This window comes from Peromyscus californicus, unplaced genomic scaffold (assembly GCF_007827085.1).
Source record: "Peromyscus californicus insignis strain IS unplaced genomic scaffold, ASM782708v3 Scaffold_11__1_contigs__length_118956290, whole genome shotgun sequence".
Lineage (NCBI taxonomy): Eukaryota > Metazoa > Chordata > Mammalia > Rodentia > Cricetidae > Peromyscus > Peromyscus californicus.
The window spans coordinates 59,159,065-59,185,972 of NW_026294402.1; the positions used below are offsets into that span (position 1 = coordinate 59,159,065).

The 26,908-nt window shown below is 51.1% G+C and overlaps 1 protein-coding gene across 3 annotated transcripts in view; it reads left to right on the top strand.

Annotated features, from left to right (window-relative positions):
• The window catches only part of Megf11 (multiple EGF like domains 11), a 330,509-nt gene that overhangs the window by 58,963 nt on the left and 244,638 nt on the right, over positions 1–26,908 (top strand). Inside the window, exon 2 of one of the 3 annotated variants that reach the window (XM_052711815.1) lies at positions 8,712–8,860. The exons of the other annotated variants lie outside the window; for them this stretch is intronic. Coding sequence (XP_052567775.1) covers positions 8,832–8,860 — 29 coding nt within the window. The 5' untranslated portion in view covers positions 8,712–8,831. The remainder of the gene's footprint in view (positions 1–8,711; positions 8,861–26,908) is intronic. 3 annotated transcript variants of the gene reach the window in all.

A 26,908-nucleotide genomic window follows, 5' to 3' on the forward strand; every position in this document is an offset into this window, starting at 1 on the left:
CGTCCTGGGCTGGCTGGGCTGGAGTGAGCTTCCCGAAAGTCAAAAGCTGTCATGGAGGTTGGTCCTCCCAGCAGCATTGCGGGGGTGGACACCTTACAGGAGAAGAGAGCCCAGGACATCTGGGAAGGAGCGCAGTGGACAGGCCCCGGTGAGGTCCTCAGGGAGCACAGGCTTGACTGGTAGGAGCTGCAGGGAGCACTCTTTGTCCCTGCTGCCGGCACCTGCGTCATTCCTGAGGCATACATACCTGCTCAGCTGTGTGCTTTGTCGAAGCGTTTGCATGCTCGTCATCCACTGGGGGCCAGGAAGTGTTCTGTGGTGATGATGAAAGCAATACCTGTCCTCTGATACCTGGGAAGAAACTGATGGCAGAACACAGCTCCGTGTACCCAAGCCCTGCCCTCCATGCTTCCCCACTCCGCTACCCCAGCACCAATTCTTCCACAAAACAAAAGTGAGTGCCAGAGCTCGGAGCCCTCGGATGCTGAGGGGGGCAGGATAGTGTAGTACAAGGGGCCCTACATGGGGACCTGAGGAGTTTACCTGCTGGCTGATGGTTTTAGGGGAGTTCCTTGTCTCTGACAAAATCGCTCTTTCTGGCATTTAGGGCATTTGAGACGTTTACCTGGAATGGGGTACAGTGGAGGTATGAACCCCCAGACTAGAGGCAATCCCAGCCCTGTTGCCTATGACTTTGGGCTAAAGGTGTATCCTTTCTGAACCCACTTCATTTTGTCTGTATATTGGCATGACTGGGCATGTCTTGGACTCATGATGAAGGACTTCATACTTTGGTCAGATTAAGCCCTCAGCACCGGCTCAGCTGCCCCCAACAGGTCTTCCTATTAAGGCAAAAGCTCGGAGGACTCCTACCTCTGAGTAAAAGTGGATGTGGCTTAGTCGGTAGAGTTCTTGCCTACTGTGCTTGAGGCCCAGGGTTTGATTCCCAGCGTCCCAAGAAACAGATGTTGTAGTGTATCACCTGCATTGGGTGATACATCTGGGACTCTCTGGATCCCTTCAGCTCCTCTCTCTCAGATCTCATCTACATTGTTGCTCCCTGTGGCCTTATGCCAGGGATGCCCTATGGCGGCTAGTTCTAAATGCCACAGGCCCTCAGGGTCCAGGTCCCCTAGGTGGTTCGTCAGAGCCTTTCCCTCTCTGAGGTTAGTTCTCCCCCGGTGACACCTGTCTCCCTTCAGGGTGATACAAAGCATGCATAGAGACCCTGGATGAGAGCTCAGAGTTAGGGGCAACCTTCAAAGTCAGGGAGCCTGCCTTGGAGGTTTGTCTAGGATCAGTGGTCCGAACAGTGGGCCACCTTTAGCATGGGCTGCAGAGCAGCATTCTCCTTGGCTCCTGGGGGCACAGTGGACGCAATAAGCCTGCTCTGAGTCTCCTTCTGGGTACCTAGTATCTTTCCTTGCCTCGATTTTGAGGAACCTGTTGTTCCTTGTCTATGAAAGCCAGCCAGGCAGAGGCCTCATCCCCAGAAGGTCCTCTGAGGCTACAGCTAAAGCCTGGTGTTAGGGTAGAATCCAATTGCAGCGGCAGGGACAATAAAAAAATGCCAATTTATTTTATCTCAGCGGCTTGGAGTTGAAGGTCTTTTTTTCAATTGAAAATGCAAATTTATGCAAATGACATGAAAATCAGACTCTTTCCTGGCTGAATAGAAAGGAGACTAAAGCTCTAGGTAGTGCCCAGGGCCTGGCATGGTGCTGGTGTCGGGTGTGCTGTGAATCGCGAGTGGGTGAATGGGATTCCAGCACAGTGCCCTGTGCTCCAGAGTGGACTGGGCTGTGGGGTCACCTGGAGTGCCCCCCCTGGAGGTCTTGGTGGGCAGAATCAGTGACAGGTCAGACATTAGGGGTGCTAACTAAGAGTTATCCAGAATCCTCGCTCCCCTACTACTGGTCTTCCTACCTTCTAAGGACCTCTGTAGGTCTGGTTTCCAACATGCTGGGCAAGGGTTTCTGGAATCCCCTGACCCTTATGTTCTCTTTCTGGGTCACAGAGGGCACTGTTTCGCTCTCCCAGTCCCCATAGACTATCTTTTCTTGAGCATTTCTTTAGAGCCCTTTACAAAAGCTGCACTTAGTGTCCACCCTAAATCTTTCCTGCTGTGGAACAATCTATATGGCTGTGCTCCATCCTCAGTGGACACATGTGAGCAGAGGTCTGTGGCTGGGGTTACAGACTAGTGTCTCCCAGAAAGCCTCAGACCTCTGGGGGACTCATTCTAGGAACCTGTGGGACTTCAACAGCTTTGAGAGGAGCACAGAGAGGAACTACTAACCTGGCAGGTCACGGGACTGAACGGCTTTGTCCTTCTCCCGGACTCCTTGGAGCTGTGAAGCCCTGTTTATTGAGCACCTACTAAGTTGAGGCACTTTCCATCTGTTCTTCCACCCTTTCAACAGCCCTGTGAGGAAGAGCTGTCTCCTCCCTTTCCACAAGGAAACCAAGGCCCAGAGACATGTGGCTTCTTGCCTATGATCACTCAGCGGCTGAGGCAGGATTTGAACCACTGCTTGCCTGACACTGGAGGCCTGTTTCTGCTGCCCTCCCTGTGTTCTTCCTGTAGGCTGGTGCAATAAAACTTGGAGAGGGCTTCGGGCCTGGACCCACTGCTTACACTGTTTATCAGCTTTGGCCCCAGCCTTCCTGGACCCCACTCAGCTCTGCACAGTGGGATTAACAGTGCAGCCCCTCCCAAAGGGAGTCAGGGTGCTGTCATGTTAGTGATAGCTGCTGGCCAGCTCCCTTCTGTTGACATTGTGCCTGCCCTCTTCCCAGCCCCCAGCTCCTAGCCCCGTCCCAATCCAGCACACAGAGGGGTTTTGAGATACGGGTGTTCTTAGTTCTTGTCTGAACTGCTCCAGGATTCAGTTTAATGCTCTGCACCCCACGGAATGCAAGTGGGGGCTCCCCAGGATAGCGAGGCAGCAATTAGGTTAAATAATTAAAATAACTTTTAATTTTTAAATAATTCTAATTTGCATTTGTGCAATTTGCCTCTCTCCCCCTCCCCCTCCCCACTGCCTTCCTCGTGTCATTTGCTTATTTAGTTAAAACTCTGTTTTCTCTCTCCTGCTGGATAACCCATTTGCTCCGAATGGCTGCAGGCCAGCTCCACCCACAATAGCCACAGATTGTAGGGCAGAATCTGCTGACTGGGGACGTGTGAAAGGCGGCCTCCTTGCAGAAGGGAAGATAAAGGGAACATGTGATTCCGGTCTGATGGTTCATAAGGCTCCACCTGGGGCTGGTTGGAGCTGGGAGAAGCCCCAGGTGGAGCCTGCAGTCTGGGTGCATGGAGACCAGCTGCGCTGTGAGGTGCAAGGAGGGAAAGAGCTTGCAACTGTGTCTGGTGGCCCCTCCTTGCTCCCAGGGAGGGGCCTCCAGCATTGAGTTCTCTTCAGGCCCCATACAGGCACTCTTACCTCAGCAGTCAGGCCCTTCGACTCTGACAGCACAAGTGTCAGGGAGGTTCTCATGAAGGTGACCCTGGGATCAAGATGTGTGTGTGTGTGTGTGTGTGTGTGTGTGTGTGTGTGTTCATACTTACATATGTACGTGGTGTGTGTGAGGAGGTAACCTGGCTCTTGAGGGCTGGTCATAGAGATAAAGGGAAGAGAAATGGAGCCAGAGCTGCTGAAGACAAAGGCTTGGCCAGCTGTGTCCCTGGATCCCAGTTGCTCTCGAGAAATGTATCTTTTCCCACGGCAAAGTCCTTTGTAACCTCTGTGTTGGAATGGTCCCAAAGCAGTATGTTTGAGGATTTGGAATTGGAAGGGGGAAAAAAACCAAACATTTATTAACTGCTTTCTATGTACTATCATTGCTTTCATATAGTTCGTCTTATTTTATTCTTCTTTGTGCCTCGAGAGCTAGCTAGTAATTAATGCATTTGTTTGGCAGGGAAATAGGCTCAGAGAGGTTAAGAAACTCAGCTCAGGGTCCACAGCTGATAGGTGCCAGAGCTGGGATTTAAATGTAGATAGATTGGGGGTGGAGATATAGCTCAGTCTGCAGAGTGCTCCCCTAGATTGGGTGTGGAGATGTAGGTCAGTCTGCAGAGTACTCACCCAAAAGTCCTGAGTTCCATCCCCAGCATTGCATCAACCAGGTGTGACAGTAAAGGCCTGTAATCCTAGCACTCAGGAGGCTGAGGCAGGAGGATCACAAGATCAAGGCTTTTGTCAGCTACGGAATGAGTTCAAGGCCAGCCCGGAGAACTTAGGAGAAACCCTGTCTGAAAATCGAAGGTAGGGGCTTAGTGTTTAGTTCAGAAGTATGGTGTTTGCCTAGCATGTGGGAGGCCTTGGGTTCAACCTCCAGTAACACACACACACACACACACACACACACACACACACACCATGGGACTTATTTCAAAGCAGGTGCTGTGTCCTATTTAAGTCCTGACTCAGCTGTCACAAGCCCTGTGACCTTGGGCAGGTTTCTTAGCTTTTCTGTGTTCCATTTTCTTTTCTGTATGAGGGTGATAATCTCGCCTCTCATAGTTGCCAACTGGAAGAGAGAAAGAGTTGTAAACTGTATGGGTTAGTTTGTAATTAGCACTGGAGACTGACTTTCCACGGGAGAGTGGGTGCAGTCTCAGCATGGGTAGAGGGCCTAGCATGGTGGGGACCATAGTGACTGCTTCCGTGGGTGTTCTGGCGGTGAAGCAGGAGTCTAACAACTCTATTTATGTGGCACGGGCCAGGCCCTTTCCTGGGGGCTCTTTTCCACAGCATATGGAGCTGGCCTGTCCCTTGCCTCTGGCCTGATTTCTGGGAACTGCCATGGTGACTTTAAAGCCCTTGGAGAAAAGGGCCACCTGCTTCAACGTGAGGCCGGTGCTGAGGGCTGTGGCAGAGGAGAGGGAGGATGCATGCGGGATGACCCCTCAGCCTCTCAGGGCAGGGCTGCTGGAGTCCAGCACAGAGGGACAGAGGCCACTGTGGGCTGCCCAGGGGCTGGCTTTTCCTCTGAAAGTTCCGGGGGCCCTCTGTGCTGCCCTTCCAGAGGTCTGTGTGGTGCAGTTCCTTTGCCCTGTGACATCAGGAGCCGTGGTGAAGATTGAGATGTGCTGAGTCTTGTAAGGGTGCGACCGCTCAGTTTTGCTGGTGTCTGGGCATACCATTCATTTCTACTGGCCTTTGGTGTGAGCAGAGCCAAACTTAGTGAAGAAATGTCCCCAGGGAGCTGCTGAGGAGGTCCTGACAGGCCCGGGGGTTGCTGCAGTTGGGTGGTGGAGTCTAGGTCAAGAAATGACTTTCTAATAAGGTGTCCGTGGGGGCCAGAGAGAAGATAGCATGGAGGCCACAGCCATAGGGTCTACATGGAATTTTCTAGGCCCTCTGGCCTGTTGGTGCCTAGATGGATTGGATGCTCAAACTTCTGGGCCTTGAAGCCCTGTGTCTGTAATTCCTGGGACTCCTTTGGCATTGGGACCTAACGTGGACAGAGTCCCTCAGTCAGCTGCCAGTGGTTGCTGCTAATAGGGAATCTGATCCATGGCTGTCTGTGCTCCTTGACAGTCCACTGTTACCACCCTTCTTTAGCGGGATCACCTCCTACCTCTGCAGTCTGTGACGTGCTGGGAGTGGGTCCCAGGCTCGGCTGCTGAGGGGGTCCTGACACCTGTAGCGATCTCAGGCCACATATGCCTCCTACAACAGGAATTCTGGTTACATCCGAACTGTCCTGTGGCATGCATCTTCCTAGTCTCACGGAGTTTGGGATAGAAGCCCAGAAAGGAAATGATTTGGTCCAAACACAGTGGTGTCACTGTGGGAGAAGAGGTCCTGTGCTGTACTGTCTCCTTTATGTTGACAATGCTTTGAAAGGAAGGCTGAGACTCAGCTCCGAGACACAGGAGAACTTCCCCACAGCTGAGAGTCCTGCTGGGGAGAGGTTCAGGCTTCTGTGCAGAGCTGTGGTGTTAAGTGAATCCACGAGAGTCTGTTAAAGGGCATCAAGGATTTATTAAGATATAAAATGGGGAGAAATACACTCACGGATACAGAACAAAGTAAACAGCCATTGTCGTCCTCTATTCTGCCTGGGGATGAATGGAACCAGCCATCCGGTCTCCGACCACCCCAAGAGAGAGAAAGCGTGCACCCCCTCCTCAATTTTAAGCAGTCACGTACCCAGAAATACCAAGCCTCTATCGGGCCAGATACTCCAAGGTCATTGGCGGAGCAAATTTCCACAACACTGTGGGTTACCGGGGAGGGTTGGGAATGAGCCACTGTCCCCAAATCTTAGAGGCCTCTGTGTGTAGGGATGATCAAATCCCTCTTGGGAGGGTCTGTAAACATCCTGTCAGCAAAACTGTATTCATGGAGCAACTCCTGAGTCCTGGAGACTGTGGGGGCTGCCACAGGGGGACAGAGGAGGCCTCCAGTGCCATGAAAGAGAGCTTGGGCAGAACTCTGTGCTGGTGAATGTATGGTGCCCAGCTGAAGGTTGGGTTGGGGGAAGGGGAGGGAACTTGAGTCCCAGAGAGTATGGGTGGGCTGGGGGTCTGTCAGGGGGCCTCCCAGGAAGGGACACCTGGGTTGGAGGATGTGAAGGAGATCACCAGTCAAGAGGAGTGTGTGTGAGATGTACGTGTGTGTATGTGTGTGTGTGTGTGTGTGTGTGTGTGTGTGAGAGAGAGAGAGAGAGAGAGAGAGAGAGAGAGAGAGAGAAACTTTGAAGTCCATGAGGGCGGGCGGGGGGGGGGGGGGGGGGGGATGAGAGGCATGGAAGCTAAGGGGTTAGGATAGGAGGATGCCCTAAGGCAGGGCCTGACTTGTGGTCTCTGTACCCTTCAGGTACAGAGGTGAAGGGTTTACAAGGGTATGTGAGAGGTCGTTTGGAGCAGTGGGTAGAGTCAGGGTGGGAAATGATAGGGACCTGTCCAGATCTAGTTTGATGAGATCACCTTGCTTTGTGGAGGGGGTCAGGTGGGGAGTTCCAGTGGGAACCTAGGACTGGCCTGGGTGAGGTCGTGGTCTCTGTGTGAGACAGAAGTGGCAGAGAGAATACAGTCTAGCGGAAGTGGAAATGGGCATCCTTGGGGGGGACAGGTGGGGAGTTAGGCAACAGAGACTCTTTCCTGATGAGGAGTAATGGATGCACATCAGTATAGCCCGAATTCTAATTGGTCTTCATGAAAACCCAGAGCCAGATATCGGGGTAAATGCTGAAAGATCAGAGAGACAAAGGAACAAGCCACAGCCAGCCACCTCTCACCTCACCAACTCCTCAGCCAAAAGGACTGAGTTCCTGTCTCCTCCCGCCTTGTATTCCTTTCTCTGCCCAGCCTCAACCTGTCTCAACCTCCCTAGTACTGAAATTAAAGGCGTGTGTGCCTCCCAAGTACTGGGAGCAAAGGCATGAGACCCCAAGTGCTGGGATTAAAGGTGTGTGCCACCACTGCCTGGTCTCTATGGTTAACTAGTGGCTGGCTTTGCCCTCTGATCTTCAGGCAAGCTTTATTTGTTAGAGCATCCACAAAATATCACCACATTTCCCCTTTTTGTCTAAAATGAAAAAAGATTATAACTAATACAATATACAAAAATCTAATCCAATGTAAAATATTTAAAACTAGTAGCTGCTTTTTAAAAGTAGATTCAATAATCTACCTTTTTATCTTATCCTATCTATACATCAGTGTGTACACATAGGAAGCATAAAACTTGGTGAAGGACAATGTATGTACAGGCCAGGACAACTGTGCTATAATCAAGATACTGAAGGTATCACTGCCCCCCTAAGTTTCTCTTGCCAACCCTCCTGTTCCCCACCTCCACATCCAGACAGCCATTGCTCTGCTTTATGTCATTATAGATTAGGATGCCTTGCAGAGGTTTCTTCGAGTGGAAGCATATATGATTAATATATACTCTCTGCTCTCTGCCTGTCTTCTTTCATACAGCATAATTATTTTGAGACCCACCCAAAGAGGACATGTGGATTCTTCTTTGGGTTTGGTTAAGTCTGTAAAGTCTGATTAGGTCAAAGTCAAGTCCACAGACAGCAGCCTCTCCACCGGCTGCCCAGACGAAGCTTGTTACAAATGCAGAGCTTCGGGGCTGGGAATGTAGTTTGGTGGGTAGGGTGTTTGCCTTGCACGCCTGAAGTACTGAGTTTGAACCCCAGCACCGCACAAACGGGCATGGTGGCATACACCTGTAATCTCAGCACTTGGGAGGTAGAAGCAAGAGCATCAGAAGGTCCAGGCTAGCCTAGGCTACCAACAAGAGCCTCCGGTGATCTGTAAGCACTGCGACAGTTAAGCTCGACAGGCCGAGTGAGCTCTCTGAGACCACAGTTTACAGCTTAGGCCTTCTTTTTTTTTCTTCACCAATGAGAGTCAGGTGAGGGACAGGTGCGGAGTGACTCCCATGCAACAGCTGATATCATGATACAGTTTCGCTTTTGTCTCACATTTTCCCTTGCATATTTCTCGTCCCCCTGGTCTCAGTCTCACAGATGGCCACTCTGATGGGTTTGGAATCTGTTGTAAAAATACTTAATGTCATTCTGCGTGCTCCTGCCTTTTAAATTTACACACACTTTATTATGCTTCAAATCTCCCACTCCCAAATTTTCTCAGCACCATCTTGCTCTCCCCACATCTTCCTGAGGCTGAGTGGTCCACAGCAACCGAGTCCCACCACCTGTTACCCATCTCATCCTGACAGGCTAGGACTATCAGCAAGGCCTCCAGCTTGCCTCCACCATGAACAGCTTTCTCCCTGAAGGCCAAGCTTGAGTCTCCATCGTGGCCGCAGACTAAATGACCTCAGCCCGCTTCAGCTGTGATGGCTTCTTTCGCAAATGAAAGCCCGTGGTGAGTTGTGAAGCCCCTGTGCTGTCAGACAGGAGATCTGAACAGTTATGTTTTCCTCTGAGTTAAGTTTGTGGCTGACACCGCAAAGGGGCTTCGATCCTTTGATCGGCAGAGTCCCTGAGCCCTTGGCGGTCCCCCTGAGCGCTTGGAAGTTTTTTACCTTGTGAATAATACAGCAGCTGCTCCAGGGAGCTGAAGGGTTGCACCGGTCTGCAGGCCTGTTTTAAAATCCCAATTCTGCCAACTCCTCAAATGGGAGTGACAGTTCCTGCTCCCGTGTAATCATTTATAGATCAGGTAATGATTTCCCCCTTGGCGTAATGACAGCGCTATTCTTGGGGGAGCTGGTCAGCTTGTCAAATACTGCTGATGTTCCCTTTGGTGTGGGCTGGAAGGATCAAGTGCGGTGGCTCTATGTACTGTCTCTCCTCACTTCTGGTAGCAAAAGTCACCTCTTTCGGAGGACTCTTGACTTGTGATGGGGACGTGAGGACTGGCAGTCTATCTACCTTTGGTTCTGAGGTCACTGGAAGGCAGCCTGCCTCCCTCCCAGTTCCCCAGGCTGGAAGTCCTGACAGGGGCTGTCTTAAGATGGAAGAGGCTGAGCACATGGGGTCCTCTGTGGTCAGGAAGCTTCCCAGTGACCTTATAGTGGAGCTCAGTGACTGTTAAGTAAGACTATATGGCTGTGGCTGGTCGCCTAAGTGGGTATTGCTCTAGAACTTTCTCCAGTGGAACTTTTCCTTATCAGGGGCAAGCAGAACAGTGCTGGTAGACCCAAGAAGACTGTACCCAGAATTACCACACTCTTGAAATGGGCTCCGCTCTCTGTTTCCTGGGCTGCCGACCGGCACTTGTCTGCAGCATCTTCCCTAAGAAGCAGGTGTCACAGTGCACACCTGCAGTCCCAGCACTTGGGGAGGTGGAGGCAGAAGGCTCAGGAGTTGAAGGACATCCTTGGCTACATAGTAAGTTTGAGGCTAGCCTAGGATATATGAGACCTGGTCTCAAAAGAACCAAAAAGAAGCCAGGCCTGGGTAGTGTCTTAGAAATGGAAGCCGAGAGGAACACAAGTTCAAGGCCAGCCAGGACTACATTGCAAGACCATATCTTAAAAAATATTTTCCCCCTTAAGAAGAATGGGAGCCGAGTAGTAGGACATGTAATCCTAGGCTTTGGAAGGTGGTGGTAGGAAGGTCAAGAATTCAAGGTCAATTCAGCTGCTTTTTACACAGTGAGTTTGAGGCTGGTCTGGGCTACTGAGATTGTCTTTAAAGAAAATAAAAAGGATAGAGAGGTCTGTGTCTGTGGTTCCCAGTGTCGGTCTGTGGCTCTACAGTTATAAATGTAGCCGTCCTTTCATGAACAAGCTTAGGACAGGAGATACACTGGCAGGGCTTCCTGAAGCTGCTCATCCACTCACTACTAAGCACTGTTCTTTATTCTGAGACTGTCATCCTACATCCTTGGGGGTCATGAAATTGGGCTGGTCATAGAAGATAATGGAAGATGATGGGAAAGACCTTATGTGTCTAAATAGAAAGCTGGCAAATTTCTGATTGGCCTCTAGTGTGTATGTGTGTACAATGCGGTGCATAAATTTTACCTGTCCTCTAGTAGCTGCATTTAGAGGGACTCTTGATTCTCAGCTTCTCCCCCAAATGAATATCTAACACACAGGATCCAATTTGTGCCTAAGTAATAGGTTACTTTGTTTCTAATAATGATTTTTGCTAAGATAAAAATCTTTCCTTTAGAAAAGGAGCAAATTCACAAATTGGGTTAATTTAGCAAACATTTACATCTTAATGAATAGATTCTGTCAAAATCGCATAAGTTAACGTGTAAATATGCAAGCAGCCCAGAGGAGTGAAGTATGGTGGGCGGAGGGTGACTGCCAGAGCTCGTCTGCTGTAGCCCTGGGACCACATCCAGGGCCACGAAATAGGAAGCATCTAACGGCATCTATCGGTGGCCCTCAGTTCATCTGCTGTATTTAAGGACAGGCTCAGAGTGAGAACGTAATTAAATTGTGGCCATAGAGCTAGACAACTTAACTAGTGCCCCCTCATGCTCCATGTACCAGAATTTAATTTTCCAAATAAACTCGGTGTGGCTTTGCTGCCTGGGGAGGATCAATAGAATGGAAATTGCTTGCAGTTTCCCCTAAAGTGCTACAATGCATCGCTGATCTCCATTGCCCCTCCAAGCTCTTCCCCTCCCCCTCCCCTCGCAGGAGAGAACGAGCCTGGTCTTCATTCCAGGCACACACTGTTGGAGGAAACAGCAAGGAGTAAACGGATAAAAAAGGAAAGTAAAGGACCAGAGCCTGCAGAGGAGGGAGGGCAGGAGAAAACCGCCCCATCCTCCCCGAGGTCTGTGGGGTGGTGCTGACTGTCCCCACACGGGGCACTTTCCAGAGAGACCACCTAGGAGAAACCGAACCAAAGCTCAGGTTTCGAGGATGCTGTAGCCTGGAATGTCACTCCTACTTCTCTCTTCTGGGATGGAGGGGAATGTTCTAACTCCTTCAGAGTCTTACGAAGTGTAGTGTCAGGGAAGGGTCCTGCTAATACTGGCCGGTTTGTTCTTTTGGAGCTCAGCTTGCTGAAGGTGACTGTAAACCACAGATTATCTAGAGGTTTTTTTTGTTTGTTTGTTCGTTTGTTGTTTTTATTGCACTTGAGTATTTATTTGTAGGGAGGGCAGGTGCGGGGAGGGTGCGGGGCGCAGAGCTTTGTGGAGGTCAGAGCCAGTTCTTTCCTTTTCTCTTGTGGGGCCCAGGGATCGAACTCAAGTCATCAGACTTGGTGGGCAAGCTCCCTTACCCCTGGAGTCATCTTACTGGCCCCGTCCTGAGTTTTAATGTGGACTGTTCAAATGTGGGGCCAACTTTAAAGGGTCAAATCTCAGGTCCTTTCTTGTTTCTTGGGAAGATACCAAGGAGCTCCACAGATGGTAGGGGCATGGTACTCTCGGCAGGGAGTTTCCCTGACCCTCAGTGGGGGCTTAGGAAACCCTTCCAAGATCCCAGGGATGGCAGGGAGGCTGGGACCAGGAGAGTAGGAGGCACTGTGGCTCTCCATACTTCCAGTGGGCACAGTTTGGGTGTGAAAAGATGCTAATACTCTTTTCTGTGGGGGGTAGGGACAGATAAGACTCAATCCTCATGCACAGGGCAGTTATAGATCACACACACACACACACACACACACACACACACACACACACACACACACACACACACGGCTTTGATGTTCAGTGGGGTGACATGGGGTCAGGAGTCTTGTGCTTGTCGGCCTTTGTCTCTGGGACAGATACTTGAGACAAACAGCTTCCAGGAGGAAAGATCTCTCTGGCTCATGGGCTTGGAGGTTTGAGTTCACTCTCAGGGAATCCGTTGTGGCAGAGGCAATGGATCCAGGACTGTGGGAGGCAGACATCATGGCAGAAATGGCTAGAGGAAAGCTGCTCATTTGCTGACTGACAGGGGCAGGCGGGGAGGGGGAGGGAGGGAGACAGAGCACGGACATACCCTTCAAACACCTACCCCATAACATACTTCCCCAAACGGAGTCTATCGCCTAACTGCCATCCTGTCCAAATAATGCCACGAACGATGATTCCATGGATGGATGAATTCACTGGTGACATCAGCTCCGGTGACTTCCCGGAGCCCCAGAGTCCTAGTTGACAGCTGAGGCTTTAACACAGGAGTCTTTGACATGGGGTCTGATTTCAGATTCAGAGCACACCAAATCTGAAACCGGTTGGAGCACCGAGGTGGCCTTCCTCTGTGGCATGCAGTGCTCTGCCATGTAGGGTGCTGTTCCTCTTGGTGGGAGCTGGTGAGGCAGGGTGGAGACTCTAAATGGGTGCCCATCACCGATTCCCAGCTCCTCTGCTCCTTCTCTTCCTGTAGAAGAGGCTCCACTTAGAGCCTCCCTACCGCAGGGGCTGTGACACTTTCTGGGGCTGACAGATTGACCCTGCTTCAAGATATCCAGAGAGTGAAGGTTCTGGAAATTAATTAGTGGTGGTTACATGTTGACTACCCAGAGGCTGCAGGAATTTATGGGGGTTTTGTTTCCTTTTTGTCGTGGAATAAGTTAACAGCGTGTGTGTGTTGATTGATTTCCTGCTAAATTCCTTTCTGTCTCAAAAAAGGGAAAAAGGAATATTCTCACAGTTTGGAGTCCCTTGATGCATTTTAATGAACCGCCCTCTGAGAGCTACTTGTTTTCAGTATCCTTTGCCCTCTCCCCAGCCCCTTATGCGGCTGCCAACTCCAGATCCTGGGCCGTGACCCAAGACCAGAGGTGAGCCAGGTACCGAGAGATGAGAAATCAAGCAGGCTTGGCTGTTAGAATCTACAAGAACAGGGTGGACATCCAAAGGACGGAGGAGGCCATTCAGCTATCATGCCCCACCCAGGTCTTGAACTTGTTTTTGTCTGGATGTGCTGTTCACAGTCAGAGGTAGAGCCTAGAGTCCAGCTGGGAGATTCGGACAGAGCCTGGTGGGTAGGAACAGTGTGAGGACAGGGCTCTAAACAGCCTGGGCGCACGAAGGCGGTAGGGAAGCCCGTCTCACCCGGTTCCAGGTGACCCCCATGAAGTACTGCCTGCTCTCTGGCCCGTGGCAGGCAGAGTACCTGTGTTGCTTTTGGGAGCTGGTGATGTTTACTAGGGCTTTAGTGGGGGTGAAACTGGAGGCGGGGGTAGGGGGACTCAGATCACAGCTGTTACTAATTTAAAATATGACGTCCCTCTCCTCGCACCCCCTGGGAGCCCAGGAGAGGAATTATTGAATATGTGACACAGGCAGAGAGAGAGCTTACTGTGCAGATGAAGCAGAGAGGAGAGTGATTGCTGCATGCGTGATGTAAGAGGGGCCGGTCACCACGTAATTAAACACACAAAGTTCAGCGCAAAATAATTGCCTATATGTTACAGGCATGACACATGGGAAGTTCTCAGCCTTTTTTTTTTTTTAAATTCTTTTTATTTTATGTACATTGGTGTTTTGCCTATATGCATTCCTGTGTGAGGGTGTCAGATTCCCTAGAACTGGAGTTATAGATAGTTGTGAACTGCCATGTGGATGCTGGGAATTGAACCTGGGTCCTCCAGAAGAGCAGCTAGTGCGCTTAACCTCTATGCCATCTCTCCAGCCCAAGTTTCCAGCTTTTAAGAGCCTTGTGGAAGTTCTCGGTCACCCACTTTGCCGCCTGGTTCCCACTGCCTGCTGCACCTCAGCTGAGCGGCTTGGTTACCACAGAAGTTCTTGGCTTTTAACCCCTGTGAGCATCTTCCAGTCACAGATCAGAACAATCTCTGGAAGATGAGGTCCCTGAGGTGACCTCTGGGGTATCTTCCTTTGTGTGTCCTGTAAGTGTGACCACCTCTGACGTCATTCCTCCTTGGGAGTCATCCATTTTGTTTTATGAGGCAGGGCCTGCCCATTTCTGCCTCTCTAGTATACCACCATGCCCTGCTACCTACGTCAGTTCTGGGGATTGAATTCAGGCCCTTATCCTTTTGTGGCAAGCACATTACTGACTGAGCTGTCCCCACAGCCTGATCTCCAGGGTTTCTGAACTCTCTTTGCTCATGTGAACAAAGATCTTCCAAATCTGGGGACTGTTACATGTTTTCTGTCTCTTTCTGTTCCTTCCTTACACTCCGGGTATAGCATCCTTGAATGGCAGGCTGGTCATGGGTAGTTCAGTTGGCGAGGGAGGAGTGGTTGGCTTGGGGATGCTCAGTGAGGTTCTCATCACTTGAAAGAGCATCCTTCTCCCAGTTCTGGATGGTGGTGAGCTGACTGTGTCCTTCCTACAAGGTTCTGGGGAGCACTGGGAAGGACCATTTCTCTGGCAGGCGGGGACTCCCAATCCATGGTCACTTGGGGGTTCTCCACGGACCTATTCTGATGCAGGAAGACATTGGGAAAGCCAGAGGGAGCACTTTCCAACCACAAAGCCAGTTTCTAGGCCAGGACTGTTGAAAAGGCCTTTCTATGGGTGGAATTCTGGGCCTGTACCATCTAGGACAGTGGCTGCTAGTCCCGAGCAGGAACCCAAACCTCAGGATGTAGCTGGTGTGACTGAGGATCTTTGAATTCAATTTGCCTTAAGCGGTTCAGTTTTCAGAGCCTCTATGGCTGCCCTGTGAAAAAGCATGCAATTAACCTTTTTGGGTCTCTGGCCTCATCCTTTGCTTTGGGAAGACATGTGGGGAGATCGTTTGCTCCATTGCAAGGTGGCTACAGAAAGAAGATTAGGTGATGATTTCTGGACTCAGGCAGCATACGGCTGCATCACTGAGGCCAAGCTGCACTAAGGGCCCAAGAATAGGCCACCAAACCCTGGGTGGGTGACCATCGCCAGAGGCTATAAAGCTTGGAATAGGGTCCTGTGGCAGGGAGAGATAGTATGCCATAGGAGCAGGTAACTGGGGCCATGGAAGTGGGCATGGTCAGCCCCTCAGAGGTCTGTGCTGGAGCAGAGGCCCTGGGCCTTCTGAGGGATCGTTGAAATGAGCAGCAGTGGGCTGTTGGCTTGTGAGAAAGTGTGTCTGGGAGATTCTGCAGGAAGCAGGTAGATAGGGTCCTTCCCTTGCAGGTTGGTGGCTCTTGGGGGCCTAATGGGAAGGTAGCTTACAGTTTGGGGAACAGCTCTGAGCTGTCTAAGTCTTCTCTCGGGGAAGGGCGGTTCATAGCTGAAGAAGCTCCAGGAAAAGTTCTGTCATGGAGGGTTTCCATAAAACTCGCCACCTTTGGTAAAACTGTAAACCCAAAGCCCCAACTCCGTTTGGTTGTGGCCAGGGATGGCGTGCCCAAGTAGGAAGGAGGGACATTGTCACCCAAAGGGACAAATATAAAGACAGTGGGAAGATGTGTCCTAGGCCACAGGACAGCCTGCAGGCCTGACATCTGGAAGGTGCTGGGAGTTGGAGGGCACGTTTGAGGCATGAAGATGCAGCGGCAGACACCGGGCAGGTGTAGGGTTTGAACCCCGAGGGCATGTTCCATTGCTCTTTCCAGGCTGCCCTGTCTAGCTGAAGAGGTATGTCTGTGGAGAGCCCTGGTCTCCTCTGAGCCTCAGTTTCCTCCTCACTCCAGGGAGCTATGTGGTCAGGCTTGTGCTTGGATTCTGCAGGAAGAGGATGGCATCCTCATGAGGGGCAGTTCGAGGGGTGTCAAAGGAAGGGTCTATTTACAGAGGTGTATGTAGATAAGGAAAGTGTGAGGGGTAGGTAATGAAGGGTAACAGTGGGGTTCTTTCCTATCTCAAACTGAAGGATTTGGGGGAATGGAGAAATAGGAGAGGCAAGGATAGAACTAGCCCAAAGTGGTCCTCCAGAGAGGGGCCAGTGTAACACACACCCAGCCTTACACCGCCCCCCTTTTCTGTCCACTGGTAAGGCTTGCTATTGATTGAAGCACAGGTCAAAGTCAGCCTAGGTCATGGGGCAGGTAGACAGTGACCATAAGAGGCACTGGGGGTTAACATGCAGCTCACAAAACTGTTTATCAAGTGGCCTTGCAGCTGTTGGGTGGACCGTCCAAAGGGTGGGTTTCCTGAGTCTCTACTCTTGCAAGACAGCACCTCCCCGGCCTGCCTCGTTGGAGGTGGCGGTCATTCTCTCATTGTGCCGTGCACACTTCCGGCTCCAGCCAGCCCCGGTGGAGGCGGAGGGCCATCTCCCTCACCGCACCGTCCGCTGCCACCATCCGTCACTCTGCCAGCCGAGTGAAGTCATGATAGATTAGTACACATTAGGCCTCCAATCCTGCAGGCCTAAAAGCCAGGGCTTTGCCAATCAGTGTGGGACACAGCTGGGTGAGGGGAGCGGGGCTGTGTGCAGGGGAGCTGGAGGCGCCGGGAATTAATAAGGGCCGGGAGACGGCAGGGATATTGAACTCAGTCCTTAAATCAATCAAGAACCTTAACCAAGAAGGATGAGGGAATGAAATTTTGGACAATTAGTGGGTAATGACAACCTTGCAAAGGGAACTATTGATGAAGGTGAACAGGAAGAGCATGGCTGGTCTGTGGAGGAATGGGAAGAAGCTCAAATGGGGATGACTCTTCAGGGCTAGGCTGGGTTTCTCAGGGAGTGATGGGTTCTCTCAGGGTGGGGCTGTGGGACAGTGGAGCAGAAGAGTTTCTGTGTGGTCTTCTTACTGGGTTAGGAAAAGAAATTGGGTCAAGAGGGTATCCAGAGACGGGGACAGGGTGGGTCAGGACCCGGCACCATTGTTACCTTCCTTCGGCTCTCCGCAGCCTTCTCCAGAGACCTCAGCCCCAACACTAGTTTGGGCAGGAGCTCTGCAGCCTCCTCCAACCTTGGAGTCTCAAAGAACCTGTGGCAAGGGCCTCACTGTCCCTCCTCAGCTCAGCACCCCAGGCTCATGACGTAGTCTCAGAGGTGAGGGCCTCTACTACACACAGAGAGAGCCAGTTCTCCCAGACATGCCTTCCCAGCTCCTCCACTTAGGCAGCTTCCTCTTGGGCTGAGTCTGAACTAGGACCTGCTTGGCAGAGAAGGTAATCTTTCTTCTCCTGCCCAGGCTTCATCAGCAGTCTGCCTGGGTACCATGATCTTCTACCCTGTGGGGCCACAGCAGCCACAAAGTCCATGGGTCTGCAGGGACCATCTTCAGCGCTTCCTCCAGAGGAGCTTGAGAAGGGGACTTGAGACCCTTTACTTATTCTTGGATGTAATTTAGAAGGAAACTGGGAGCGGGGAGGGAGGAAGCAGGCCAGGAGAATGTGGAGAAGAGGAAGATGAGTAAGGACTAGGTTTCATATCTAGTTTTCATATCCTACTGCCTTATCCTGGCCCAATGGTAGAGAGTTAGTGCTAGGATGGGCCTTAGAGTGGCCCTCAGGTGGGGAATGGGCCAGCCTTGAGTCAGTCGGCCAGTCAGTAAGCCAGTCAACTAGTCAGCAACTAGCATGCCATCCATCCGTCCGTCCGTCCATCCATCCATCCAATCTACCCAGCCAGTCAGTCAGTTGGTCAGTCGGTCCGTCCGACAGTCAGTCAGTCCATCAGTCAGCAAGCTGTCAAGAGGGGTAACCTGCCTCTGGACTGGGGACTCCATTCAGCTGAAGGCAGTGCTGTGAGTGGGAATTGCTGACGGGAAGCAGCGATCGATCGTCAATAGCCTATCTCTGGGCAAGTGGGGAAGCGATAACACATGTCCTCTGCCCAGGTACCTCAGACTCCATGTCCACTCCTCTCACAGGGGACGACAGTGTGAAGAGCCCATGTGTGTGTACAGTTTACAAACAGTTATGTACGTCAGAACACGGTCTTTTATCCTTACAACCGTGGCATGTCAGGCTCGGTTTGAGAACAGCAAGCTTTCTCTGTAGAGCTGTTCTCTTAGCAGGAAATGGCTGGAGGGGGAAGGGGGAGCATTCCATGCATTTGCATGCACGTTGGCACACTTGCTGCTGGCATAGCCTTCTGGAAAATGCTGGGTATCCAGAGGCGTTTTCCTCACTGGACCAGCCCCTCACAGGCCTCCACTCAACGTCCCTCTCCCCAGGTGTTTCCTATGCCCCATCTGGTTCATCACCCACCATAGTTCTTGACTTAGGCCTCATTTTGGCTATTATTGTCATTGTAGGGAACAACCCATCATGTCCTTAATGAAGTCTTTGGATTTTCATTTTTATTACATTTATTTATTTGTTATCATGTGCATGCATGTATGTGGCAGTCAGAGGACAACGTGAGAGAGTTGACTTTCTTTTTCCGTTATGTGGGTCCTGGGGATTGAACTCAGGTCATTCGTCTTGGCACCAAGAACTTTTACCTCTGAATTCCTTTTAGGTAGAAATATGAATTAGAAGAACCCCACTTAACTTTAAAGGACATATTCCTTTTCCCTCTGAAAAACAGTTTTGTTTTACTTATTTTTTTTTTGTGGTGTGTATGGGGTTTAGGGGTAAATGATCTTCCAGTAAATTATACCTGACAGTCCAAAGGGGACTGTGTCGAAGACTTCTGCTTTCAAGCCCAGATTCTAGGGTGGTGGGGGTAAAGGGAGCCTTGAGGACAGGTGGATTGTAAGCAGGTTACCCCTTACTCAGACAGCCCTAGGGGCCTTCTACTGGAGTGCTGATCCTTCCCGGCCTGTAGCAGCCAGAGCAGGCAGAGTCCTGTCTGAGGATCTGATGGAGCTGTTCTGGACAGGGATGCCTTGGTAAGGATTAACCACAGAAAGTGAAAGGAAACCTAGTCAGGCAGGGAAGCTTCGATAAGGAACCAAGGACATGACATCTTTGAACATTTTCCCCGAGGGAGATGTCAGTGTTGGCTGAGGCGGCCAGAATTTACGTTAGCTATTACTATGGATGAATAATTCTGGGCAAGCCAGCAAGAACTATGGGTTCATGGCAGGTTAATTGGGAATAATGGGTTTCATTCCAAACCGTGAGAAATGATGCTTCAGAGAAGGGGAGACTGACTCTGCTGTCTGCCGGAACACCAAGGCTGCCCTTCCTCACATGCTTGCTTGGTGTTACTGGACGTGGCAGGGCCTCTGTAGGGGTTTTGTCAGGCAAAGGTGGGGTGCTGACGCTGGAGAGATCCTAGAGTCTCTTCCCAAACCAGGATGGGTGCTGGGGGGTTAATCCACAGAGAGTATTCCCTGAGTGTCTATGGTGGACGATGATGGGTGAGCTTTGTACAGAGCCCTGAACTTGAGTACCTCCCAAAGTTGTAAGGTGGCCAGTTTTGTCCTTCAGAGAGTCAGTGCCAGGGATGGGGAGATGGCTCAGTTGTAAAGTGCTTGCCTTGCACTGAGTTGGATCCACAGCATTCACATAAAACAAACAAAAAACCTAGTGCATTCTTATAATCCCAGCACTAGGGAGGCGGAGACAGAGAGTTCCCTGGGGATCGCCACTTGGCAAGTTCCCGGCAGTGAGAGAGACCCTTTCTCAAAAACACAAAGTGGATGGCACCCGCAGACTAATGACCAAAGCTGTCCCCTCACCTCCAAACACACGCACACACAAGCGAGTCTGCAGGCACCTGCACTTACATGCACACATGTATGCATATGCACACAAAAAGTTGCAATGCCAGCCACATGTACAAGTCACATATGAGGTTTAAAAATCTTCTAGTATCTGGGGACAGTGAGATGGCCCAGTGGGTAAAGGCACTTGATGCCAAGCCTGATGACCTGAGTTTGATCCCTGGGACATGGGACACAAGTTGTTTTCTGACTTCTTTCATCCACTGTGGCAAGTCCCCCCTGCCACCAAGTAAATAAATGTAATATCATTTCTTCTTGTGGTTACCCTAAGAAAGGTAGATGGGAAAAATGACATTAATTTTGATATACTTAACCCAGTATCCAAAAATATCATATTATCATATCATGAAATCGATATGGGTACAGTGGGAAATTGTTTCACCCTCCAGCCCATTTCAGTGTGGTTGGCCCTGTTTCAAGTCCTCATTAAGCCTGGTGGCCAGTGGCTTCCTTCTTGACATCACGGAGCAGACTGTCACAGATTTCACACCCACACACCACATTTGTGGGACCTAGCAGGAAGGCCTGGCTGTTGGAAGAGCTGCCCCTGTCCATAGGCCCACAGGAGATGCAACAAACTTGTTTCCATTTTATGAGAAAAAAATAAGGCTCAGAGAAGTCCTTATCCAAAGCCCATAGCAATTCAGAGACCCAGCTTGGATTGGCGCCTGTGCCCTGGACTCTGGTTTATTATTCTCCTTATTATCTGATCTTCAAGAAGAAAGACCTCTGATGCAGATCCAGCAGCATCACCATGCACAGCCATCCAATCACATTTACATCTGTTGATCATGTGACAGGTACCCCCAGAGCTGTGTAGGGCAACCACTCAGTACAGGACAGTCTAGCCTGCCTTGGTCTGTTACAGGCCTCTATCAGGCACTATACTAAAAGGCATAGGAATGAACACAGCTCACTGTGATGGCCCCACTGCTTTAGCTTGGTTCATGCTGCCCAGTCTAGCATGGACAGTCTGAGGTGGACGGCCTTTCACATTTGCTCACTCAGTGGGAAGGGAGGGCAGGACTTGGGGGTTTCGGTAAGGGGTAAGTTGCACTAGAAGGCCACATTTCTAAGTGACTCCTCCTCACTCTCCTAAAACCTACTGATACGCTGGAATTAAAATGGTGACCAGATCCCATCCAGATCTCCAGTGGGAGAATTCATAGGTGAGCACAGTATCCGATCCTCATTCTGCTGCTGTGGTCTGATTGGATGCCTGCTCTGTTCAGCTGCAGGGTGCCCAGAACTCAGAAGGGAGGCTGTAAATCCTGAGGGGAACATTAGGACAGCCACCTGGAGCTCCTGGCAGATTTCTCTCAGGCTCCATGGTTCACTGTCCAGGCAGCTGGAAGGAAGCAGAGGGGACCAGCCCAGGGCAGGGAGCCAGGAGGACTGGCTAGCTCAAAGCTCCAGGAAGGAGACAGTCTGTGAAGGCCACCTGATCTGACAAGCACCAGGCTTCTGCATTGCCTCTGCCTGTGAGCTCAGCCCAGCTTTGGGGAGTTTCTCACCTTGAGTTCACAAGCTTTCCCTTCCACCAGGGTGGAATCTGTCTTGCAGTTTTGTCCTAGTTCCTTCCTTGGAGACAACCAGAAGAAGCCTGAAGATAGAGGAGTGACTTGGTTTAACTCCTCTGCTAGCTTCAGAACCCCACTCATTTAATCCTCCACCCAACAAGCAAATCACGTGTATGTATCAAAGCATGTTGTAATGGCTCCCAAGGTACAGGCCTTAGCAGTGGGCAGGAGTCCTCAGGCTCCCGTTTGCCCCCCGTGCCAGCACAGGTGAGGGAGTTGCTGTGTGTCACCGCCACTGAGCTGACATGGCTTTTTTCTAGCCTCTTAGGCTTAGATTTGGGTGCATAAGAGCTTTTATGCTACAGCTTGCATCTACCCAGATGTTAGATGCTCTGCAGGTGACCTGGGACATTTGCAAGGGTCCTTTGGATTATGTTTATTTGCCATGCATGATGATTTGGATACAGCCTCTACCTGAGAAGTCATTCAGTTGTTCATCTTAACTCGTCCTTTGGGACTGGTGTTCCCCCTGGGGTACAACAGCCTCCTCCTGTCATGTGATTAAGGAAGAGTTCTTACTAGCATAGAGGAAGAACAGAGGCGGTGGCTATGTCACAGGAGATGTCTTATAGATGGCATCTGAACCCCTCCATGTTTCCTCATCTGGAAGAGTTGTGCTGTCTGAGGCATCCTCTCGACAGAGATCCTAGTTGGGTCCGAGACCTACAGCATACACCATCTCTCAGGCCCTTACCAGCTGTTCTGACTTTCTATACTCCAGCCTCACAGTGAGGTCCTGTAGTCCTTCTGGCTATGTGTCCCCATTTCCTTAGCACCCCATTTCCTAAGAGATCCCCAGAGCATTTTGTTGTACCCAGATCTTGTCCAAAGCTTGGCCCTAGGGTCTACAGTGCAAGCCACCTTGGCCCCTCTGATCTCTACGCCCTCCCATGAACCTCCAGGTCATTGAGTGGCTGGCGCTGGTAGGCACAGTGATTGAACGTGCAGAGAGTGTTTGTGGTGACTAGTGCCCTGGGCTGAGACTTCAGGATCAGGGAGGGCCTTTCCTTTCTGAGGATTTGATTTCTCCCTGGGCTCTCCCAGGGCTCCTGAGGAAGATTGGAAAGACAGTGTATCAGGGTGGACGCCATGGGAAACTGCACCACTTGACATGGTCCATCAAGTGGAAGACAGAACTCTGACAGAACCCCTTGCCCCAGAGTATGTGAATCCCACATTCCTAGATCTAGGGCCCTGGCCCCACCCTGGTTCCTTGTTCCCGAAGAGACTGTGGCCAGGGCTAGAGCACTATAGGGCAGCTTTGTGTATTGGGGCAAGGAGGCTTGTCATTGTGGGAAGAGCATGGAGCCTTAGGTCTCCCAACCTCAGTTCTGTGTCTGTAGACTTAGAGCAGATCTCAGCCATGTGAGTCTCACCTTCCTCATCTAGACCATGGAGGTGGTAGCCATTTGAGGAAAGCTCAGGGAACCTCAATCGAGATCACTTCCACCCACTGACTTGGTCACGATGGCTCTGGTTTGCCCAAACATGTAGGAGAGTGACTCAGCCTGAATTGGAATCCGGTTCAAGGCTAGGTGTTGATGGTGGTTTCAAGTTGTCCTTGAAAGTTTTCCCAGAGAGCTCAAAGCAGGCTTGTCTAGAAATGCAGAGTGCAAAGCACCTAGACCACTCGGAGACGGTTCAGCCAGCTGGGCCTGGGAGCTAGTTCTTTGGTTTGTTTGAAGATGTGGGTTCACGTGGGTGGACGTGGGTGTAATGGACACAGGCCCTGGATGGGGGATTCAGGCACTGAAGACAAAGGCAACAGTTGAGAGTTGATGTTTTTTCTGCTGTGTCCCTGGTCAGAATGGAGGAGCCTGTGCTCCCCCCAAGCCTGGCTCCTCAATACGTCCCTGTGCCAGCCCTGAGTCTTGGGCTGCATTTCCTTGAATTGCCATCAGTTGGATGGGGTGGGGTACATACAAGCCTGCTTCCTTTACCTGCCTCCTTTATGAGGCTTTGGATGCTCGGAGGGCCATCTGTGCCCAGCACGAGCAACCATTGTTGAACCCAGCCACCCCAGCCTGGACAGGCTCTGCACTGAAGCTGAATCTCCATGTTTCCATTTGATGGGAAAGGGGGCCAGCTACCCTTTAGAAAAGGAGAGTTTCTAAGTGGTTGACTTTGTTCTCTACCAAAATCATTTGTTTTTTAGAAGAAGCTCCCCCTTGCCTCTCCTCTCCCCTCTCCCCGCCCAGACAGGCTCTTATGTAGTCCAGGCTAGCCTCAAATTCACTGTGTAGCTGAGGATGACCTTCAGCTTCTTTCCTCTACTTCTCAACCCCTGGTGTCTTGGATGTGTCTCATCACATCCACTTGTATGTGATGCCGGGGATCCACCCCGGGGGTTTGTTCATGTTAGGCAAACACTCCACCAGCTGAGCTACAGCCCCACCCAGCAGACAGAGCTCCTGACCGACCGTTGACTGCACAGGAAGTGAGGTATATCTGTGGGTGGTACCCACTCAGGACAGCACAGCTCCCTGGCTTTTTGTTGTTTGTCTGGTCTGGGGGCTAAAGATGCTGCAGGACTTAAAAGTGACTTCTTAAACACCTAGGGCTTTTCTGAAAGTGGATTTATGAAAAGGCATCTTTGGAATCTGCAGCCACAGGCATTTCCAGGCCATTTGCAAAAGCCATTCTATGCAAGCTGGCATCCCAACAGACAAACAGGGAATGCTGATTTACCCTGAGAACAAAACCCTACAAAGGGGGCATGGGCAGGTGCATCTGTTTGTTAATTGAAAACACAATCCCATTGTCACCTTGGTAGCTGGCGTGTATGTACAACTTTATAACCCTCTTTCATTTCAAGTGAAGAAAGAATATATCTTACTTTACAATAAAACTTTAACCTTCCTTTTAGAAACGGGCCCCAAAGGTCAGAGCTGCGCTCCTGCAGATTTCCTGGGCTCAGCTGGGAACTGATTAGGGCTGCTGGCCCTGGCTTGTCAGCTTTGTCACGAAAAGCTCTGTATAAACTCTTTGTTATTCACTTTGCTGTGTATGATAAATATATTTATCTTCCTCTGTCAGGCATCTGCAGGACAGGTGCCAGGGGGCTGGGAGTCCTGCTTTGGTGCCTCCAACAATGGCTTTTCTCAGCGACAGTGAAGGAAAGGGGGACAAAGGTGTGGAATGTTTTAGACCCAGGACTGCTGGAGTCATGGATGGGGAGGCTGAAGTTCTTCCCCTCTCCCCTGCCCCTGGCTGACTTCCTGTGTGCACAGTGAGGGGTCTTGAAAACCCTTTGATGGGTCTGCGGGTGATGTTGGTGGAGCAGGGCTTTGCAGCTGAAATCAAGCATAATTATTCTTCCCCTTATAGGACTAATGTGATCCTGTGGGTTGTGGTCAGAGGAGTGGAGAGTGGATGGATGTGTCCCTTGGGAGTGAGGAAGGAGGCTACTACTGTGTTTGTCTTTGGAGTGTGGCTGTATGTGACCCAGGTGCCATCAGCTCTCTGTGTGAGTGACAAGTGTTCTGAGCCAGGAGCTGCTAACACGCCTCTGGGCTCATGTGTTTCCCCAGGAAACCTAAGCACAAAGCGTTAGTCTCATCTGCAGAGATGGGGTCATAGGACTGGGGCCCGGGGGTCATCCAACTTCCCAGCAATGAACTGGGAAGGAGAGTCACAGGCTACACAGGCCACAAGCCCCTGACTCCGGGGTTCCCAGGCCTTGCGGGAGGTAAAGGGCTGGTTTAGGATTTTGGTGCCTTGCTCTGCTGAGCTATGACAGCAAATCACCGCTGTGGGGAGAAGGGTGACAGCGGGGAATTCTAAGAGCTGGGAGTGTCAGTGGCCAGGGATGGAGGGGAGCTGGGAGCAGAGCAGTAGCTCCACAGAAAGAACTGAGCCCTGGTGCTTGTTTTCAGTGCAGAACCAGCGGAGCTGGCTGAGAAGTGGGGTGGGTCAGGAGGGGAAAAAAATCAAGACCATTTCTCAATCCAGTAGGGGGAGTGGGGAAGAGGGACCAGTGGGCAGAGAGGGAATCAGGCTTGGGATGTGTTAAACTGAGGTTTCTTTGAGGTGTTTATCCGGGAGATTGAAGAGCCAAGTGGATAGCTGACTTGGATTTAGGGACAAAGCTCAGCCTGAGTTACGGTCTGGGCGAAGGTCCACTGTGGAATCCTCCCTCCACCTGATTGCTGCATAGCATGGTGACCCTTGGGGCTGGCCCTGGTGACATGAAGGCCCTGCTTTTGAGTCCCAGGTTCCTAATCCGTCTTCTAAGGAGTTGGCTGAGGTCACCTGATTGAGGCCCTCCCCTCGCTCTCCCAGCTTGCAGCATCCTGGCTCTGTGATTGTAATTGGGCCCTGGGTTTCCCTGAAGGGAATCTTGTTGGCTGTCTGTGCTCCTTGGCTCCCTGGGGAAAGACCTTGGCAGGGAGTTCCTGCTGGAGTAGCCGGGAGGCTAGCATGAGCGTGTGTGGAAGTGTGTGTGTGTGTGTTTTGTATGATGGCTGTTAAACTAGTGAAATGCTTGCATGCTGGCGGGCATTGCACTGCCTCTCTGGGACCCCAGTCCATCTTGGGGGACCCCCCAAGCCAGCAGAGAAAGCATCAGTCTGGAGGCTACTTCCTGGACCAACAGCAGGGCTACTGGGCCATTCCTTCCCTGTCTCACCACCCCAGTTGTTAAAGACTGTCACCCCAGGTGGCATGCGCTTCTCTGGCAGGTCTCCAACACTCATTTTGGAGGCGCTGCTCTGTGGAGAATGTTCCTCTAGTGCTTTGCTTCTCATTCTAGGAAAATAAACACCATCTCAGTAAATAAAAACTAATAACCACATCTTGATGACAGTTAAGTCGGAGGCAGCATGATGTTGGAGCTGCTGGTAAATCCCGGGTTATTTATAACGAAGATGTTGACAGATGTGGGCAGAGCTTTGAAACATGTGGCTTTTTCCTTCCTTTTCGTCTTCAAAGAAGCCTCTCTGTTGATGAACCCTGAAGGTCCGTGGCTTTTGGGGACAGGTCTTGTTTGAGATGATGCCAGGAAAGGGGGACATCAGCGCTGCGGACGGAGAGAGAGGACACAGTTCAGGTGCTAACCTGCTAGGGTGGAAAAACCACTGTGACAATTACATGCTGCTGTTGAAGGCATCAAGGGTGGTACTGCCATGTACGCCCACCACGCCTGCTGGCTGCCAGCTGCTGGCTGCCAGGTGAAGGGACTGAGGTCCTGGGAGAAGCCACATAGCACCCAGGGAGCATGTGGGCAAACAGAACCAAAGTTAAGCCTTGCCTCTTGATTCTAAAACTCCAGACCCCACATCCTCACACTCCACTTGGGAAGGGACTTCTCTGTGTCTGGGGACATGGGTGTCCGGCATGCTGGCTTAGAGCTTCCCTTCGTGGTATTGGGTAAACCCAGATGAGCTTGCCTCATTCTGTCCATGGG